Source organism: Thermobia domestica, chromosome 3 (genome assembly GCF_964235325.1).
Source record: "Thermobia domestica chromosome 3, izTheDome1.hap1.1, whole genome shotgun sequence".
NCBI classification, from domain to species: Eukaryota; Metazoa; Arthropoda; class Insecta; order Zygentoma; family Lepismatidae; genus Thermobia; species Thermobia domestica.
In genome coordinates this window covers 18096019-18115908 of record NC_137456.1, presented here as the reverse complement: position 1 = coordinate 18115908, position 19890 = coordinate 18096019, and the positions used below count along the sequence as shown (strand labels likewise).

At 39.5% G+C, this 19890-nt stretch overlaps 1 protein-coding gene across 1 annotated transcript in view; it reads left to right on the top strand.

The window, feature by feature from the left end:
* Positions 1-19890, top strand: part of GTPBP1 (GTP-binding protein 1) — a 62034-nt gene that overhangs the window by 28676 nt on the left and 13468 nt on the right. Inside the window, exons 11-12 of the mRNA XM_081750521.1 lie at positions 12300-12433; positions 17113-17280. Coding sequence (XP_081606647.1) covers positions 12300-12433; positions 17113-17280 — 302 coding nt within the window. The remainder of the gene's footprint in view (positions 1-12299; positions 12434-17112; positions 17281-19890) is intronic.

Sequence of the window (19890 nt, the reverse complement as noted above, 5' to 3'; positions counted from 1 at the left end):
TTTGGAAATCTGAAACACTAATCCCCTTCAAAGTAGTCTCCTCGGGAAATCTGAAACAATAATCCTCTTCAAAGTAGTCTCCTCGGGAAATCTGAAACACTAATCCCCTTCAAAGTAGTCTCCTCGGGAAATCTGAAACAATAATCCCCTTCAAAGTAGTCTCCTCGGGAAATCTGAAAAACTAATCCTCTTCAAAATAGTCTCCTCGGGAAATCTGAAACACTAAGTAGTCTCGTCGGGAAATCTGAAACACTAATCCCCTTCAAAGTAGTCTCCTCGGGAAATCTGAAACACTAATCCCGTTCAAAGTAGTCTCCTCGGGAAATCTGAAACAATAATCCCCTTCAAAGTAGTCTCCTCGAGAAATCTGAAACACTAATCCTCTTCAAAGTAGTCTCCTCGAGAAATCTGAAACACTAATCCGCTTCAAAGTAGTCTCCTCGGGAAATCTGAAACACTAATCCCATTCAAAGTAGTCTCCTCGGGAAATCTGAAACAATAATCCCCTTCAAAGTAGTCTCCTCGGGAAATCTGAAACACTAATCCTCTTCAAAGTAGTCTCCTCGGGAAATCTGAAAAACTAATCCTCTTCAAAGTAGTCTCCTCGGGAAATCTGAAACACTAATCCCCTTCAAAGTAGTCTCCTCGGGAAATCTGAAACAATAATCCCCTTCAAAGTAGTCTCCTCGGGAAATCTGAAAAACTAATCCTCTTCAAAATAGTCTCCTCGGGAAATCTGAAACACTAAGTAGTCTCGTCGGGAAATCTGAAACACTAATCCCCTTCAAAGTAGTCTCCTCGAGAAATCTGAAACACTAATCCGCTTCAAAGTAGTCTCCTCGGGAAATCTGAAACACTAATCCCCCTTCAAAGTAGTCTCCTCGGGAAATCTGAAACAATAATCCCCTTCAAAGTAGTCTCCTCGGGAAATCTGAAAAACTAATCCTCTTCAAAGTAGTCTCCTCGGGAAATCTGAAAAACTAATCCTCTTCAAAGTAGTCTCCTCGGGAAATCTGAAACACTAATCCCCTTCAAAGTAGTCTCCTCGGGAAATCTGAAACAATAATCCCCTTCAAAGTAGTCTCCTCGGGAAATCTGAAAAACTAATCCTCTTCAAAATAGTCTCCTCGGGAAATCTGAAACACTAAGTAGTCTCGTCGGGAAATCTGAAACACTAATCCCCTTCAAAGTAGTCTCCTCGGGAAATCTGAAACACTAATCCCGTTCAAAGTAGTCTCCTCGGGAAATCTGAAACAATAATCCCCTTCAAAGTAGTCTCCTCGAGAAATCTGAAACACTAATCCTCTTCAAAGTAGTCTCCTCGAGAAATCTGAAACACTAATCCGCTTCAAAGTAGTCTCCTCGGGAAATCTGAAACACTAATCCCATTCAAAGTAGTCTCCTCGGGAAATCTGAAACAATAATCCCCTTCAAAGTAGTCTCCTCGGGAAATCTGAAACACTAATCCTCTTCAAAGTAGTCTCCTCGGGAAATCTGAAAAACTAATCCTCTTCAAAGTAGTCTCCTCGGGAAATCTGAAACACTAATCCCCTTCAAAGTAGTCTCCTCGGGAAATCTGAAACAATAATCCCCTTCAAAGTAGTCTCCTCGGGAAATCTGAAAAACTAATCCTCTTCAAAATAGTCTCCTCGGGAAATCTGAAACACTAAGTAGTCTCGTCGGGAAATCTGAAACACTAATCCCCTTCAAAGTAGTCTCCTCGAGAAATCTGAAACACTAATCCGCTTCAAAGTAGTCTCCTCGGGAAATCTGAAACACTAATCCCCCTTCAAAGTAGTCTCCTCGGGAAATCTGAAACAATAATCCCCTTCAAAGTAGTCTCCTCGGGAAATCTGAAAAACTAATCCTCTTCAAAGTAGTCTCCTCGGGAAATCTGAAAAACTAATCCTCTTCAAAGTAGTCTCCTCGGGAAATCTGAAACACTAATCCCCTTCAAAGTAGTCTCCTCGGGAAATCTGAAACAATAATCCCCTTCAAAGTAGTCTCCTCGGGAAATCTGAAAAACTAATCCTCTTCAAAATAGTCTCCTCGGGAAATCTGAAACACTAAGTAGTCTCGTCGGGAAATCTGAAACACTAATCCCCTTCAAAGTAGTCTCCTCGGGAAATCTGAAACACTAATCCCGTTCAAAGTAGTCTCCTCGGGAAATCTGAAACAATAATCCCCTTCAAAGTAGTCTCCTCGAGAAATCTGAAACACTAATCCTCTTCAAAGTAGTCTCCTCGAGAAATCTGAAACACTAATCCGCTTCAAAGTAGTCTCCTCGGGAAATCTGAAACACTAATCCCCTTCAAAGTAGTCTCCTCGGGAAATCTGAAACAATAATCTCCTTCAAAGTAGTCTCCTCGGGAAATCTGAAACACTAATCCTCTTCAAAGTAGTCTCCTCGGGAAATCTGAAAAACTAATCCTCTTCAAAGTAGTCTCCTCGGGAAATCTGAAACACTAATCCCCTTCAAAGTAGTCTCCTCGGGAAATCTGAAACAATAATCCCCTTCAAAGTAGTCTCCTCGGGAAATCTGAAAAACTAATCCTCTTCAAAATAGTCTCCTCGGGAAATCTGAAACACTAAGTAGTCTCGTCGGGAAATCTGAAACACTAATCCCCTTCAAAGTAGTCTCCTCGGGAAATCTGAAACACTAATCCCGTTCAAAGTAGTCTCCTCGGGAAATCTGAAACAATAATCCCCTTCAAAGTAGTCTCCTCGAGAAATCTGAAACACTAATCCTCTTCAAAGTAGTCTCCTCGAGAAATCTGAAACACTAATCCGCTTCAAAGTAGTCTCCTCGGGAAATCTGAAACACTAATCCCCTTCAAAGTAGTCTCCTCGGGAAATCTGAAACAATAATCCCCTTCAAAGTAGTCTCCTCGGGAAATCTGAAACACTAATCCTCTTCAAAGTAGTCTCCTCGGGAAATCTGAAAAACTAATCCTCTTCAAAGTAGTCTCGTCGGGAAATCTGAAACACTAATCCCCTTCAAAGTAGTCTCCTCGGGAAATCTGAAACAATAATCCCCTTCAAAGTAGTCTCCTCGGGAAATCTGAAAAACTAATCCTCTTCAAAATAGTCTCCTCGGGAAATCTGAAACACTAAGTAGTATCGTCGGGAAATCTGAAACACTAATCCCCTTCAAAGTAGTCTTTTCGGGAAATCTGAAACACTAATCCTCTTCAAAGTAGTCTTTTCGGGAAATCTGAAACACTAATCCCCTTCAAAGTAGTCTCCTCGGGAAATCTGAAACACTAATCCCGTTCAAAGTAGTCTCCTCGGGAAATCTGAAACAATAATCCCCTTCAAAGTAGTCTCCTCGGGAAATCTGAAACACTAATCCTCTTCAAAGTAGTCTCCTCGAGAAATCTGAAACACTAATCCGCTTCAAAGTAGTCTCCTCGGGAAATCTGAAACACTAATCCCCTTCAAAGTAGTCTCCTCGGGAAATCTGAAACCGTGCCGTCACATTCCGCATGTCTTCTCTTGACTCAAATCGGGTTCCTGTTATTGGCATTTTTAGCTTGGGAAATAAGCAAAAGTCACACGGAGCCATATCGGGTGAGTGAGGAGCCTGACGACACACAGGAATGTTTTGTTTGGCAATGAAAGCGTGAATCAGATTTCGCGTACACTCTTCTTATGCTAAAATTCTCGTTCAAAAATTGAATGTACCGATCCGATTGAATGATTTCCGCTTGGGTATCGCCAAGCTTTTGGCATAATTTGATGCAATATCACTGCTCAAGTTTTTCTGTCATTTAAAAAAACAAAATGAAATCCGACGACTACTCACTACACGTCTTCATTCGTTGGCCAACTGCCGGCGACTGACGCTTTCTGCGGGCGGGGAAAAACACGATTGCGCATGAGTGTCCCCTCTACATCTACACAGAAGAAAGTTTTTCACGCTTCGTTGGTTTACACGGTAAAAAATAAGGTTCAGTACTGTTTGAACACACCTCGTAAGTTGCGCGCATGACTATTAAAACGAAACTGCCGTCTATAATAAAACAAGTAAGAAATATTAATATTTTAATAGATGTTCCTAACTAGTGCAAAACTACTAAAAAGAGAAAGGGTTTTTATTTCATAGAAAGCGCGCCCTTCAAATCCAAGAGGATTATAGAGAAGCATTTTTACTTGAAATGTTAATTTACCGAGCTTTTTTTTTTTTTTTTTTTTTTTTTTTTAGTTCATAGTGAGGTCTACAAAGTCATTTGTAACTTGTAAGAAAATTAGATCGAAAGAGCATATTAAAGATGTAAAAAATGAGACTCCAACTGCAGGCTTTGAAAACACTATAAAGAAATGTAAAAAGTCTTAAACTTACGATAAAATTTAATATATAAAAATGAAAGTGACACTTGTTTGTGACTTCGTAACTCTTGAAACACGCGACGGATCTCGACCAAATTTTTTAACATAAGTGAAGTTCGGGCCTGGGATGGATTCTGTCATTTGACTTTGACGGTACAACTTAGGGGAAAGGGAAGATACTTAAAAATGATCAAAAATGATCGATATTAGTGTCGAATTCATAGTTGTTGAGGTCGCTGAGATGAACAGGGACACTTCCGATGCTGTTTATATCCAAATTCAGCCCTGCAACTTGGGGAGGGAGAAATATATATTTTAAAAAAATGATCGAAAACGACCGATATTAGTGTTTACGGGGTTGCTGATACGAAGATTCGTTTAAATCCGAATTCATCCCTCATTAGTGTTTTATGTACAAATTTAAAAATATTTTTCCTTGAGAAGAACGGGTAGTCTGCTAGTCAATAATAATTTTGACAAACTATTCATTGATGGTGGAACCGTCTCCTTTAGCTTTGGCGGCATAACCGTGGGACGTAAAACTTAAAGATTTCATTTCATTTTAATTTTCATTCGTGTTGGACTACTTGGTGCGAGTAGCTTCGATAGGAGAAAGTAAATATTCTATTATAACAGACGTGTTGGCAGGATAATAGACCAGCTGCGACAAGAAGCAAAGATGAGAAGTAAGAATACGTAGATTGTTAATGGTGCATATACTCCATTGTTCATATATCAGGTAGTCTAAAAGGTATTGAGCCTTATGTGCATGAGATGGCGTTGTGTCCCAAATGGCATGATATATAAATTGCAGCGCGTCAAGTCATTTGACATCATTTGACAGCTGACAATTAAAGCTATTAGATGTGTAAAAAAGCGTTGAAATTTTTTTAATCAAACATAAGGTATTGGGCCGTGAAGATGAGTGAAAATCCGCAAAACTGCACTATATTTTACAGTTTTATTTTCATAAAAGTGCAAATGCTGTAGCAGTCCGTGAAGAAATTTGTACTGTTTATGTGCAAGATACCTTATCAAAACCAACAGCCAAAAGATGGTTCGTCGTTTTCTTTCTGGAAATTTCGATGTCCGAAATACTCCTCACAGTGGGCAAAGAAGTACAGCAAGAGTGGATGATATTCTGGCAAGGTCGAGCAACACTGGCATGTAGCAGTCATAATATCGCCAATGAACTTAACATAACATCCATCACCAAACAATGTTAAACCATTTAGAGAAAGCTGATTACAAATAGAAGCTCGACGTTTGGGTGCTACATGATCTGACTCAAAAATATTTACTCGATCGAATTTCAATCTGCGAATATCTACTGAATTCGAGCCATTTCTGAAGCTGTTGATCACGAGTGATAAAAAGTGAATAACCTACGATAACAGTGTGCGAGAAATATGATGGTCGAACCGTGAACAAGTTCCAGTCTGTGGCAAAGTCTATAACTGGCGCCCAGGAAGCGCATATTGCATCACGAGCTGCTTTTTACCAGTCAGAACGATAAACTCGGACCTGTATGTCGACAATTAGCTCGGATGCATCTTAACAATTCAAAAGAAACGTTCGGGACTGGTCAATAAAAATTTTGTCACATACCACGCTGACAACGCTAGGCCGCATACATCTTTAACAGCCCGTGACATTAGAGCTAGGCGCAAATTGAGACGTACAGCGCGTGTGAGGTGACGCAGCACAGCACGCTATTTTGTAACTTAGGTGATTTAAATATACAGGGTTTGTCCGGAAAGTAATAGGACTGAGTCGATTTAAAAAAAAAAATTGAGCCAATCGTTACAATTCTTTAAAAACTTTCAAAATAGGCTCCTTCTGCGTCGATGCAGCGTTGCCAGCGCGATTTCCAAGCATTGAAGGCGTCACGGAAGTCATTCTCCGGAATAGCCTTGAGAGCCGCGGTGCAAGCTGCTTGGATCCCCTCTGTCGTCTCAAAATGCTTGCCTTTCATCGGGCGTTTCAGGCAAGGAAACAAAAAGAAGTCGGGGGGGGGGGGGGCACATCTGGGCTGTAGGGCGGCTGCGGAAGCGTTGGGATGCCGGCCTTGGTCAGGTAGCTGTTCACAAGAAAGGCGGTGTGAGCCGGGGCGTTGTCGTGGTGCAGCTTCCAGTCGGCTCCGATGTCTGGTCGGACCCGATTGACCCTTCGTTTGAGTCTCTTGAGCACTTCCACGTAAAACTTGGCGTTGACGATTTGTCCAGGAGGAACAAATTCATGGTGGACGATGCCTTTGATGTCAAAAAAGACAATGAGCATCGTTTTCACTTTGGATTTGCTCATTCTTCCCTTTTTTGGGCGAGGAGACGCAGGCGTGTGCCACTCGGAAGATTGCCTCTTTGTCTCGGGATCATACTCAAAGATCCATGATTCGTCACCTGTGATTACGTTATTCAAAAATTGGGGTCACTTTCACACATGTTCAAATTTTCTTGGCACATTTCCACTCGCCGCAATTTCTGGTCGTCAGTGAGCACTTTTGGGACAATCTTCGCGCACACCTTCCGCATGTTCAAATGCTCCGTCACAATTTCATGAACCACAGTTTTTGGTAAATTTAACATCTGGGCAATTAAACGAATACTTAGTCGACGGTCTGAGTTCAAAACTTCGCGCACACGAGTCACATTGTCGGTATTTGTCGAAGTCGAAAGTCTTCCAGCACGGTCTTCATCGGCGACCTCTTCCCGGCCCTCCGAAAAGGCCTTGTGCCACCGAAACACACCACTTCTTGCTAAAGCATCATCTGGGTAAGGCTGCTTGATCATATCAAACGTCTCTGTCGCAGATTTACCGAGTTTAACACAGAATTTAATCGCGTACCTCTGCTCTAACGAACGCTGCATTTTCGGCTTGCACCACTCACAGAAACACGTCCCGCGAAAAAGCCTGTCCTGACTCTCCGTGTGCTCGGAGACAACTGACCAGCCGTTCGTTCGTTAGCTAGGAACGCCCTCTACCGGATCCAGTCGGTGCGCACACGCTCCGAAGTACAGTCATGACGGAATAAAATTAGTCCTATTACTTTCCGGACAAACCCTGTAAAACGCCGCAAATTGGAAACATGGCGCTAGGCAGCACTACTAGTGTTTGCTGACAGTTGTGTGGCACTGTAGTTGAAACAGTTTCTCATACTCCACGTGTTTAATATTTCACATTTATATTGTAAAGTTCTGCTTGTAAAGGAGTAGGTAAAGCAAATTACAGTCCGGAATCGTTTTCTCCCACTACCGATTCTTTTAAAAATAAAATTCTCTATAAACAGTATTTTACAGAAATACTACAATAATGTAACTTCTCTAATATAAGGTAGAGAAAGGTGACCCTAGACCCAAGCAGCCTAGAGCAGGATCTCCACAGAGCACCGAAGCAAGCTAGGTGGAGTGGATTAGGAGTTCGAAGCAGACAGAGAAGGGATTAAGAATCACAGAGCTCCGAAGTAAGCTAAGCGGGAGGAAGGAAAGCCTAAAGTTCTGAAGCAAACTAGAGGCTTTGGGTTAGGTATCTCCTAGAGCTCCAGAGCAAGCTAGAGGAGGGGTTGACCAGTCGAGGCTGATAGCTGTCGTAGTATTCCTGTCATATAGACGCTCTAGGTGAGACTGTAGCGCTGCTTTTCCCTCGTCATCACGTGACTGCTAATGTCGCTGTTTTATCCGTAGTCTGCAGTTGTAGTACTCCATAATAAGGTGCACGTGGTGGTTGTTTGTAAATAAGAGCACATGTTAGATGTTTGTAAACACAAGCACGTGGGACATTACAGTATTATTTGTATACCTACATACATACACATTGCAATTGACATTGAAAAATAAAAATAAAATGAAATAAATAAATAGTTGCAACATTTCGTGTATCTTACAATAATGCAAACTAATATCTATGAAATAATTTGCAACAATATTGTGACATATTTATCATCTACCCAAAGAAAACTGTAAGTTTTTTTAAGTTAGGAGCATATTTTAGGCTCAACACCCATTCGAAGCAATGACTTACTGAATTGTTCAATGTGCTTGAGAAAACTGGCTTCGATACATTCGGAAGTAATTGATAAAATCAGCATGACTTATCTTAGATGTGGTTTTAAATTGTCTACAGCTTCTCTTTCACACAGTATATACTTATTTTGTGATTTAAATTTTCTGATTTATCAAGAAATACAGCATTCAGATTCGGAATTCAAATTTCAAATTAACAAATGTTTTCGTAGTGAGTTCGGTATCTTTGGATGCAGGTCACTTGTGAAAACTGCATCTCAATATGCAGACCACTACACTAAGCGTGTGGGGCGTGCGCATCATGCCATTTATATCGTATCACCTCACACGCACCATATGTGTCTCAATTTGCGCCTAGCCAGTGCGGTAGTTATCTTATATTGCCTCGCTGCTGAAAAGGACACTAAACTCAAATTAAAGCAAACTTTGACTAGGTATGCGAAGTGATCGACCTTTACTGATTATTCGTAGAACTTTTTAGTGCATCAATAATTTTCACCAGTGAACACGACATGGAAATAGTTGAATTTGGCAATCAGCGGAAATCATAGTGGCTTTGAAAAAAATATGCTTTTTTAAAAAAAAAAATAAGAAAAAGTGCTTTGTCCTATTTCTGATGCTGAAAATTCTATTTTTCATTGTTTATAATGGGAATTCGCCCGCCAAATGTTTTCCCAATGTTAAGTCTATGGTCATCCTGTTTTTCAATGATTATTCTTCAATGGCATGTCCCGATTGGGACATGCGAATCCCTTAGAACACTCAGCACGCGCTCTCGAATCACCGTGTCAAATTTGGTTAAGAACGGTTCAGGCATCTCGGAGAAGTATCCGGCCAAACGAACGCCTAAGTCGAGTAAAGAGGAATTTTGCTCCAATAAAAAGAACTTAATTGGTTAAGAACGGTTCAGGCATCTCGGAGAAGTTTCCGGCCAAACGAACGCCTAAGTCGAGTAAAGAGGAGCTTTCGCTCTAACGAACCGTCAAAAATTCAGAGAACTTGGCATGAGAGGTTTTAATGCATTCACCGTATAGCCTGGACGTGGCACCGTCAGACTTTCATTTATTTCTGTCTCTGCAGAACTCCCTGAATGATGTTATTGTCAAAAGAGGCCTGTAGAAACAACGTGTCACAATTTTTTTTAACGGAAGCAACGGAATTTCTGTACTGACTGGATTATGGTGTTGCCTTAAAAATAGCAGGTCACTGAATAAAATGGTGTGTATTAGGGTGGTCCTTAATTATATGGAGAAAAATTGTTTTCAGAATTTATTTGCTCCCAACTCGTAAACTGGTTCCATGTCGGACCAAATTAATCCATGAAAAAAATTGGCTCAATTGAAGAATATTTATCCAATCCCCAAGCGACCTAAACTTTTGAATGCATTTATATGTAGTATATGGCAAAAGGTTGGAATAAACTTTTGTAACTTTGAAACGGGTAAAGAGAAAAGAATCATATTTTGTATAAAGGTAGTTCCACACCTAATACTGAGTGGTACCATGATGGCGGCCATCTTGAAGTACGCCATCTGGGATTCAGACCCAAAATTTTAAATAGAAATTGGATCGTGCGACATATCCTTTTTGGGGTAGCTTTTCACCATAAATACAGATCTGTCTTTATTTTAAACTTATTTCTGATCATGTAATAGTTATTACCTTTATAATAACAGTTCAATATCCTTCAATATGTCTTTTTTCATAGTTTACAGAAGTATTTAAGAAGAGGTACATAAAAGTAACAAGAAAGCAATTATATATGTTTATTATATAATAGCACATTCCGTCCCAATGCACATCAGCCTATGTTGAAATTATTTACATGAAAAAATCATAATTAATATAATGAAGGTTTAAAATGACAATCATAATAAAAGCTGAAGACTGTGAATATCTAGCCATATTTTACTGCCTGATTAAACCTATTTTTGTAGCGCCTAGATACTTTTCCCTGTGTTCACTGACGATCTGCAGTATGTATTGCTTTCCTTTCTTGTCCTTGGTTAAAATGTTTCCATATTCTTGTATCAGTTTCACACCTCTCTCTGACACATCGTTTACCAACATAATGTATTTCAATACCTGCAACCCACGTTGGAAGTTCACATCTTGTTCCCAACTAGATGGGCATATTTTTAGAAAATTTGTATCTATAGAAAATCGTGGGAAACATGTCTTCGAATCTGCAGAAACGAAGTCCGAGAATTCTTTTTCTTTAAAACTGTTGACTTCTGCACTATTCATAGAGTGTCGCTTTACTTGGTTTTGTACATCATATTCATCTCTACTCTCCGTCCGTTACATTAGAAACCATTTTTTCCTTCATGTGGTATGGCACATCATCATCAAAGAATGCGAATATCGCAGATTCTAGTGACAGATACCATAAATGGTTTCTGAATTTTTTAACATAACAATTACTAATTTCAGGATCTACTTCCATGTATTTGATTAATTTCTGTAAAAACTTGTAATCGTGATTCCGAATTTTCGCAGCCAATGGTGCAAGGAACCAAGATTGTAAATAGACTCGGACAAGGAGAATGCATAGTCTCTTGATTCAATTCTTCTGTTTTCTCGTCAGTTCAAATTGATCTTCGAATCTTCATATATATATAGTCTTTGCCATCCACTAAGCATGGCTAACAGCTCCAGGAATGCGAAATGAAACTCCTTGTGGAAGGGTGCCGCCTAGAACGATCGTAGCCATTTCTATGGAGTTTCTGGTGTATCTGTTGTATAAATTCCAGTATACTGAAACAGACATCTTCCGTAACATAATCTCTCCCAGTTCGATTGCTTTTGTCGATGGACGACCAGGATTGCCTAAATCTTTCAAACAAAAGCACATCAGGCCCGGAACGTATACTGGTAGCAGTAGCACCATACATTACTGCGTGAAAATTATGCTGAAGAACTAATTCGAATATGTGATGTCGGCACGGTAGGAACAGTAAATCACGAATCAACTTCTCAGGGTTTGTACAGCGAGGGACACTTCTAAATGGTACACCTTAGCCGTAAATCTCCATATGGCTGTACCATTTAGAAGTGTCCCCCGCTGTACAAGCGCCATTTATTCTGCCGGTGTTGCTTGCAGTTGTATCGAAGCATAACGCTTGTATTTTGTGTTTTATGCTCCAATTTTCCACTGCTTCGTAAAGAGCTGTAGCTTGTGCTTCTCCTGTAAATGATTTTATTTCAGGGATGCCAAATAATTGTTCTTTGCCGTTAAAAGTTACAAATATCGCTAGTCTGTCAACCTTCGCTATGCTACTTGTAGCTGGGATACCCACATAGTAGAATTTTCGATATTAGCGCATTCCGGTATCATTACAGAAAATAACCTACATGTATATTTATAGTCCAAAGGTGTTAATTATTACATGATCAGAGATAAGTGAAAAATAAAGGCAGACGTGTGTTTATGGTGAAAAGCTACCCCAAAACGATATGTCACACCAATTTCTATTTAAAATTTTGGGTCTGAATCCAAGATGGTGGAGTTCAAGATGGCCGCCGTCATGGTACTACTCAGTGTCAGGTGTGGTCTACCTCCATTACCTCTATCCAAAATACGACCCCTTTTCCTTCAGTTGTTTCAAATTTACAAGGGTCTATTCCAAACTTTTGCTATATACTATACATTGTAATAGTCAGAAGTTTAGGTCGTTTGAGGGTTGGTTAAATATTTTTCAATTGAACCAGTTTTTTTCATGGGCTAATTTGGTCCGACATTGAACCAGTTTAGGGGTTGGGAGCAAAGAAATTTGGAAATCGAAAATTAAGGACCACCCTAGTGTGTATGTGTAGTTTCATTATGTTATTTTCAAATCACAATAAATATATTCTCATTTTTGACCTTCAACGGTTTTACTTTTTGTAAGATGAGTTCTTATTTATTTCCTCATGTTGTGTTTTACATATGTTATTACTTTATCTTTACAGTTCATTGTGGTAGTATACGACAAACAGCGTCTATTCTCTCTATGTCCCAGGAATGTCTCCGAACAGGAGATAAAGCAATGGTACACTTTCGCTTTATTAAACATCCAGAATATCTTAAAGCAGGACAGAGAATGGTAAGTGTTCACTTTCTGTTATTAAAAATTCCTTTTTTAATTTTGCAGTAGTTGGATCTATCGTAACTTTTTAGTGCTTATTCTTTTTTACTGTTTCTTTTTACCGTGACACCTGACAGCTCGTATTCCATGTTAACCACGACTTCATAACTAAAGAAAGCTGATTGCAAGAACTGTCTCTTCAGTAACTTCTTTTACTATTTTTATATTGATATATGTAAAGAAAGTTGAACCGTAGACCTAAAGGAAAGCATGATGTTATGTATTTTTATTCGGGAGAAAACAGAATCAACCTTCAAAATTAATAAGTACAGGCTACTCATCAAATTTGTTCTTATTCAGTTGCCAAATCTGGGGGGCGCGGTGGCTCAGTGGTAGAGCGTTCACCTCTGGTGCTTGGGGTCCCTGGTTCGATCCCAGCTCGCGCCGTGTGAACTTTGTGGTGGACAAACATCGTGCTCGTGGGTTTTCTCGGGGTTCTCCCGTTTCCTCCCACTTTCTTCATTCCACCATTTCACTCATTTCTCATTATCACCGTCTCCTTTAGCCTAACCGACATAACCGTGGGACGTTAAACTTAAAGATTTCATTTTCAGTTGCCAATTCTGTCCCAAATGGAAGACATACCTTTTAATTTTCACTCGAAATCATTCTTAAACAATTATTGTATATTATTTCTAAAACTTCATCTCAAAAAACGATACATAAGAGCAACAAAACATTATATGTATGTATGTGTCAAGAAGTAGACGTATTGAGTAAACTAAAAACGGAGGGAACAACTATTTGTTTCGATATTAGATTCGTACACGGAGAAATACACTGAAATTCAGAGTGAAAAATTGCGCATTGAAACCCTATGTCCGGCTTAGCGTGAAGCTGTACTAACCACCACACTACCCAATTCTTCACTAGATTAGTCATATAATTTCATTCTCAAGGTCGATTTTCATTAAACTTAAATCACGTGAAATATATCAGAAAGTGATTCATTGATCAGTTGGGGTTTAATGGGATCGTCAGCGGCGGAGCTACTTGTTTCCGTCACGGACATGGTGAAGCCAATCGTATAATATATATACTAAAGGAACTAAACTGATACATGATCAAAACTTTTAAATTAAACTCAGGAATGCATCTATTTCATAATCCCGAAATTTTCGATGGAAACTCCTACCTTCGTCAGCGGCTTATATATTTACATTAACTTACATTGCTGATTCATCACGTCTCATGGTTCCAATTATGCAGAGGAGAAAAATGTACTCACTGTTCGTGATTAAATAATTTCTAAACAAAAAGACTTACGCTCATTAATCTAATACATAATGTAGTGTAAAGTATTAAATTTGTCGTGATAGACGGAGCTGGCAGTTTATCCGCGGTGGTTGCTGATGGAACGAACCAGTAATATTAGTCAGTGCAGCAGAAGACAATCGAGTAGCATTCGAAGCCGACGGAACAGCTAAAAATGTGCACAAGGAAAGATCTGCCCGACTATAAACAGCTACAAGTCCGGCGTCCAGTGCTGCGATGTTACAACATTTCACTTAATCAACGCAAAAATCAGTGAACCAGGGAGCGCGCGAAAGTGGGGTGAGCCGGTCAAGTGTAAGACGCATTCTGAAGAGGGCAAAGTGGAAAGATGCGATGCTACACGCGATGAATGAGGATGACCCAGATCGAAGGATGGTATACTGTGAATGGTTTCAACACAAGATTGAGGATGTGGATTTACAAGAAAGTTTGTGTAGACTGACAAGGCGCAGTTCAAGCTTAACAGTACTGTGAACCGCCACAGTTGTGTCTCTGAGGCCCCTGGAAATCCTCACGCTCATGTGGACAGAGCAGTGAGTGAATCTACCTTGAGTTGCTGTGTGGTGTGGTCTATTAGTGAGTGGTATGATTACGCCCTTCTTCGAGGGTATCGTAGCTAGTGAGGGGTATCTTGGTATGCTTCAGACAAGGATTTTACCTGTCATCTAAAACCTGTGTGGTGATTCACTTTTTATTTTATTTTATTTTATTTTAATTTTAACATGCACGTCACTACCATCAAAATGTCAGGTTGTACTATATAAAACTATACCCGGTCAGTGAATTGGTCGAAGAAGTTCTATTGAGTACCTACTTCGGTCTCCTGATTTGACATCTGTGGACTTATTCTTTCGGGGGACCGTCAAGAATGACGTGTATCGACCAAAACCAACAACAATCGACGAGCTACGTGAAAAAATTGTAGAGTCATGTGCTACCATTACGCCAGATACGGTAATAGCCACAGTTCAGCACCATGGGCGGCGTATAGAAGCAAGTACGGTAAAGTTTACTTTTAACGTTCTAAAAGCAAAACACATAAACCATGCTAATATATAATGGAAACCATGAGACGTGATTAATGAGCAATGCGAGTTCATGTAAATAAATAAGTCGCTGACGTAGGTTCGAAGGGGGGGGGGGGGCATTGAAAATTTCGGCATTACTAAATATTTAGATTCATTCTTGAGTTTATATTCACTTAATAACAGTAGGTATAAAACAGTATTGCAATACGACAGAAAAAGTATCTTCATATAGTCAGGCGCCCTGCAAGCGGAATTTTGATTTGATTTAAAGTTAGCATCCCGTTCAGCAGCGAGGCTCAGCTCAACCACATAAATTTCCACCGGGACTTGCAAAATGTGGAGGTTGAGGTTCGAATTCTAAAGAGAATTAAGTAATATCTACTGATAGAAGGTATAGAGCACGTACTCCTATTTGGTCTAGGAATTAATTCGTGCGGGTGGACAAGAGATGGCGCAACGAACGGAGCGTCCCACAGTTCCGTGTATCCACACATGTGTTGCAAACCCCTGTCATCGCGTATCGTTCGTAGTATAGGGCAGTGGATTAAAGCGTCAACAACACCAGTTTGTAGTTAAGTGAACATGGCGCAATTTGTGCCTGATAAAGTGTTTTTGCGGGGTGTCCTGCTGCATTACTTTAACATGCAGAAAAGTGCGACTGAAAGTCATCGTATTTTGGTGGAAGTGTATGGTGACCATGCTCTAGCTGAGCGAACGTGTCAGAAGTGGTTTGCACGGTTTAGAAGTGGTGATTTCGGCTTGGCAGACCAAGAGCGAGCTGGACAGCCAAAAAAATTTCAAGACGAAGAATTGACAGCATTGCTCGAGCAGGATTCGTGTCAAACGCAGGAACAACTTGCAGCAGCATTAGACGTTGATCAAACATCAGTCTCCAAACGCTTGAAAGCTATGGGAATGATTCAAAAGATGTCACATTGGGTTCCACATGAATTGAAAGACAGAGACGTTGAAAGACGAAAAACCATTTGCGAATTGCTGCTTCAACGACAGAGCAGAAAGGGGTTTCTGCATCGAATTATTACGGGTGATGAGAAGTGGATCCATTACGAGAACCCTACACGAAAAAAGGCCTGGGTGAAACCAGGTGAACCAGGTCCATCACAACCAAAACGAGATATTCACTGTGCAAAGGTTATGCTGTGCATATGGTGGGATATGAAAGGTGTAGTGTACTATGAGCTGCTGCAACCGGGTGAAACTATGAATGGAGAACGTTATCGACGACAATTAATGCGTTTGAAGCAAACTCTGGCCAGAACACGACCAGAATGGGAGAACAGACATGATAAACTTATTGTTCAACATGATAACGCTCGCCCACATGTCGCAAAACCGGCCAAAACCTATTTAGAAAATGTCGGATGGGAAGTTTTACCCCACCCGCCGTATTCACCAGACGTTGCTCCTTCGGACTACTACTTGTTCGATTGCATGAACAACGATTTGATTGGACAGCGGTTTACTTCTTCAGAAGATATCGAAACATGGGTCTCTGACTGGATCGCTTCCAAGGATGAGGACTTCTTTCGCCACGGAATCCGTACATTGCCTGACAGATGGGCGAAAGTGGTGGCTAGCGATGGACAATATTTTTCTTAAGGTATTTATGTATTTTGTGTTTGTACTACAGCTTCAATGTGTGCGTACCAACCGCACGAATTAATTCCTAGACCAAATAAGAAAAGTGGCTTATACAGAGGCACAAAAGTAAGTCACTTTTCTTGAGAATGAAACAGGTGACAAGTAATGGAAATGAGATTCTTAAGAATCATTTTCAGAAAAACAAAGAATTCATTAGGACTTACTTATCAAGAGTGTTTGAAAAAGAGTAGGAAAGCTAGAATATGCTGATATGTACATGTACAAAGAAAATGAAAAGAGAACTATTACCTAAAATGCTTTTATGCATAAAAATTACAGGAAGACACTCGCGAGGAAATCCAAAGAATAGATATCAGGATAAATTTTGTACTTAACGTTCTTCAACAACAGCAAGGGTGTATAGAATGTGAGCCCTGGCAGCAGGAAGGACATCTGGCAGACAAAATCGTTGTGGGAAGGAAGAGAATTAGATAAAGCTAGATCTAGGATGAAGAGGCCTCGTATACACATCTTGCCCAGGGAGATGCTGGAATCAGGAATTAATGGTCATGATGAATCCTTGAAAATCATGCGATTAAAATTCGTGTTATTGCATAACTTTGTTCTTATTTTGTTTATGTTACTTGTGCTATTCTTAAAGGAAAATATTAATATATAATTTTGATTTCCATTTTTTTTTTATTGGATATTTAAAGATTATTGTTTGCCTAGGTATTCCGTGAAGGAAGAACGAAAGCTGTTGGAAACGTGGTAAGGTTAATACCTCAGGCAAACCCAGGAGCACAAATTCCTCGCTCGAAGCCGAATAAAATGCAGAAACAAATGAGCACTCAGACTTCGCCAACAGTACAATTGCCACCGGTTTCTCCCATGCAACAGGTAAGTGTGTTGTTAAATGATAAAATTAAATATAACCTGAGAAAAGTGCGTGAGAGCATGGTTCAGACTGAAATTCTGATAATGATTTCTGTGGCTTTTCATGCATAAATTTTCCCTGGCTCGCGATCATTTATGGTTAGCCTTAGAAAAAAAAATCCATATTTTTAATTAGCTTCCATCTCCCCATCCGACGTTCTTTTTACATTTTTAGTTCAATGTAAGCTTTCTTTGTTTCTGTAAATTTTTATTTTGAGTCAAACTTCCTATATTTGGAATACAATAAAACATTAGAACCAAACAATAACAATACACTAACACTAACAAAATTTTCAATATTTCGACATTTTGAATATACGAGGGAGAATCAGAAACTAAGCAGGGTGTCTACTGACCTGGAAAACCTTGAAAACCTGGAATTAGCCTGGAATTTACTTTTGGACCTGGAAAACCTGGAAATAGCCTGGAATTAGACGAGAAACCTGGAAGTTTTAAAATTGTTTTTAGGATTGGTATGAAATAAGTATATTTTTGTAAAATGCAAGAAAGTTATATACTACAGCATAAGTTAAAAGCCAGTAATAACTTGTTCAGTGGAGACGTAGTTGAGAAATACAGACAGACGTGAGCAGAGTGCGGCGGTGAATGTTTTTGGAAAGTATGTTGAGGGTACAAGAAGAGACTGAATAACATTTTGTTTGGTATGGTCGTTGTGAATAACAATTACTACAAAAAGAGCTAAATTAGTCCCCGATTATGAGAGTAAGGTAATTGAAAAAGTTAAAATTTATGATCTATTAAGTTTGTGTCTTACACTGAGGGGATACTGGCATACAAGCCAGAAGCTTTCTCTGTAGTTGCTGCTTTGTGAAGACATTGGTTTACATGTTTCTGTAGCAAGAGTAGTAGACAGGTCTGGAACAACATTCCGCTTATACTCCTGTGCCGAAGCTTTTTAACAGAAGTCCAAGCCTGCGGATGTCGCAGTGAACACCATTCCCGGTGGCCGAAAGGTGTATCACAGGAAAAAAGTAAAATTGCCCACATCATAACGGAATCACTTTTTGTATTTAGGTTAACATTTTACTAGTCTTGCAATAAATCCTGTTACACACTAACAATTAACATTTTATTTTTCAGCCATTAAAATAGGGAAAAGTAAAACTAAATTCCAGGACTCGTGGAAGGGCCAGTGAAAATGGTTATTAGGTCCAACGATCCATTTAAAGCTGGTTGTAAACTCTGCAGAACTGATTTTGACATTTCAAATATGGGAGCTGGATCATTGAAATCTCATGAAAAAGGAAAGAAACATCAAATAGCTGTTAAAGCTCTTAATACACAATGTTCGATCCTCAAGTTCTCAAGCAATGTTAACAAAGAGCCTTCCTGTTCAAAAAATTCTACAGCGTCTTCCAGTTCAGTGATTGGCACATCATCTACTCCAGTTGTTCAGGAGAAAAATGAAAGCCCAGCAAAAACTAGTGGTGTAATAAATAGTTGTCTTATCAAAGATCAAGTGACAAAAGCAGAAATAATCTGGACATTACACAAAGTTACAAGTCATGCATCGGCCAGAAGCCAAGCGAGTGCAACGGATTTGTTTCCTTTAATGTTTCCTGAGTGTGAAGTCGCTAAAAATATGCAGTTACACAAAGACAAAATAGCTTATGTCATCATTTTTGGATTGGGTCCATATTTCCAACAGACGTTACTTCGTGAACTACAAAATTGTGAATTTTTTGCAGTATCGTTCGACGAAAGCCTAAACACTATCACACAGAAAAATCAAATGGACTTAGTAGTTCGTTTTTGGCACAGTGGCGAAAATAAAGTTTTAACACGTTATTTAACATCAGTATTCCTCGGACATGCTACTGCCCAGGATTTGTTAAGTGCATTTATAAATACTTTCAAGGAAAAGGGTCTCGATTTTTGTAAGTTATTTCAGATTTCTCTTGATGGCCCCAACATTAATTTGAAATTTCTGAGTGATTTGAAAGCCTATCTGAGTGAAGAAAATGGTGAAGGTCCACAGCTTTTGGAGACAGGAACGTGCTCTTTACATATTGTTAATGGGGCTTTTAAGACTGCGCATATCAAAGCTGATTTGAATGTGACAGAGTTTTTGAGAGCGTTGTACTATTTATTCAAGGACTTCCCTTCAAGAAGAGCAGATTTCATGGCAGCATCTGGAACAGCAGTTTTCCCTCTTAAATTTTTTTCTATTAGGTGGGTGGAGAATTCTAAAGTTATCAACCGTGCCATAATTATGATTCCTGCCTTAAAAGCTTATGTTGATGCAGTGAAAACAAAACCTCCTGAAACATCAAACTTCTCTAAAGTAAAAGCTCACATCTCTGATGTAATGTTGCCTGCTAGATTAGGGTTCCTTCAATCCGTATCTGTAAAACTAGAAGAAATCCTCACTAAGTACCAGACAGACAGTCCATTACTACCGTTTCTATGGAATGACCTAAACACGTTGATTCGTAGTTTGTTAAGCCGCTTCGTAAAATATGGTCTTAAAAATAGCTAAAACTTTAAAAAAACTGACCTCAATAGATGTTTTCGATAAGAACATCTTAAAACCACTTAATCTAGTTGATGTTG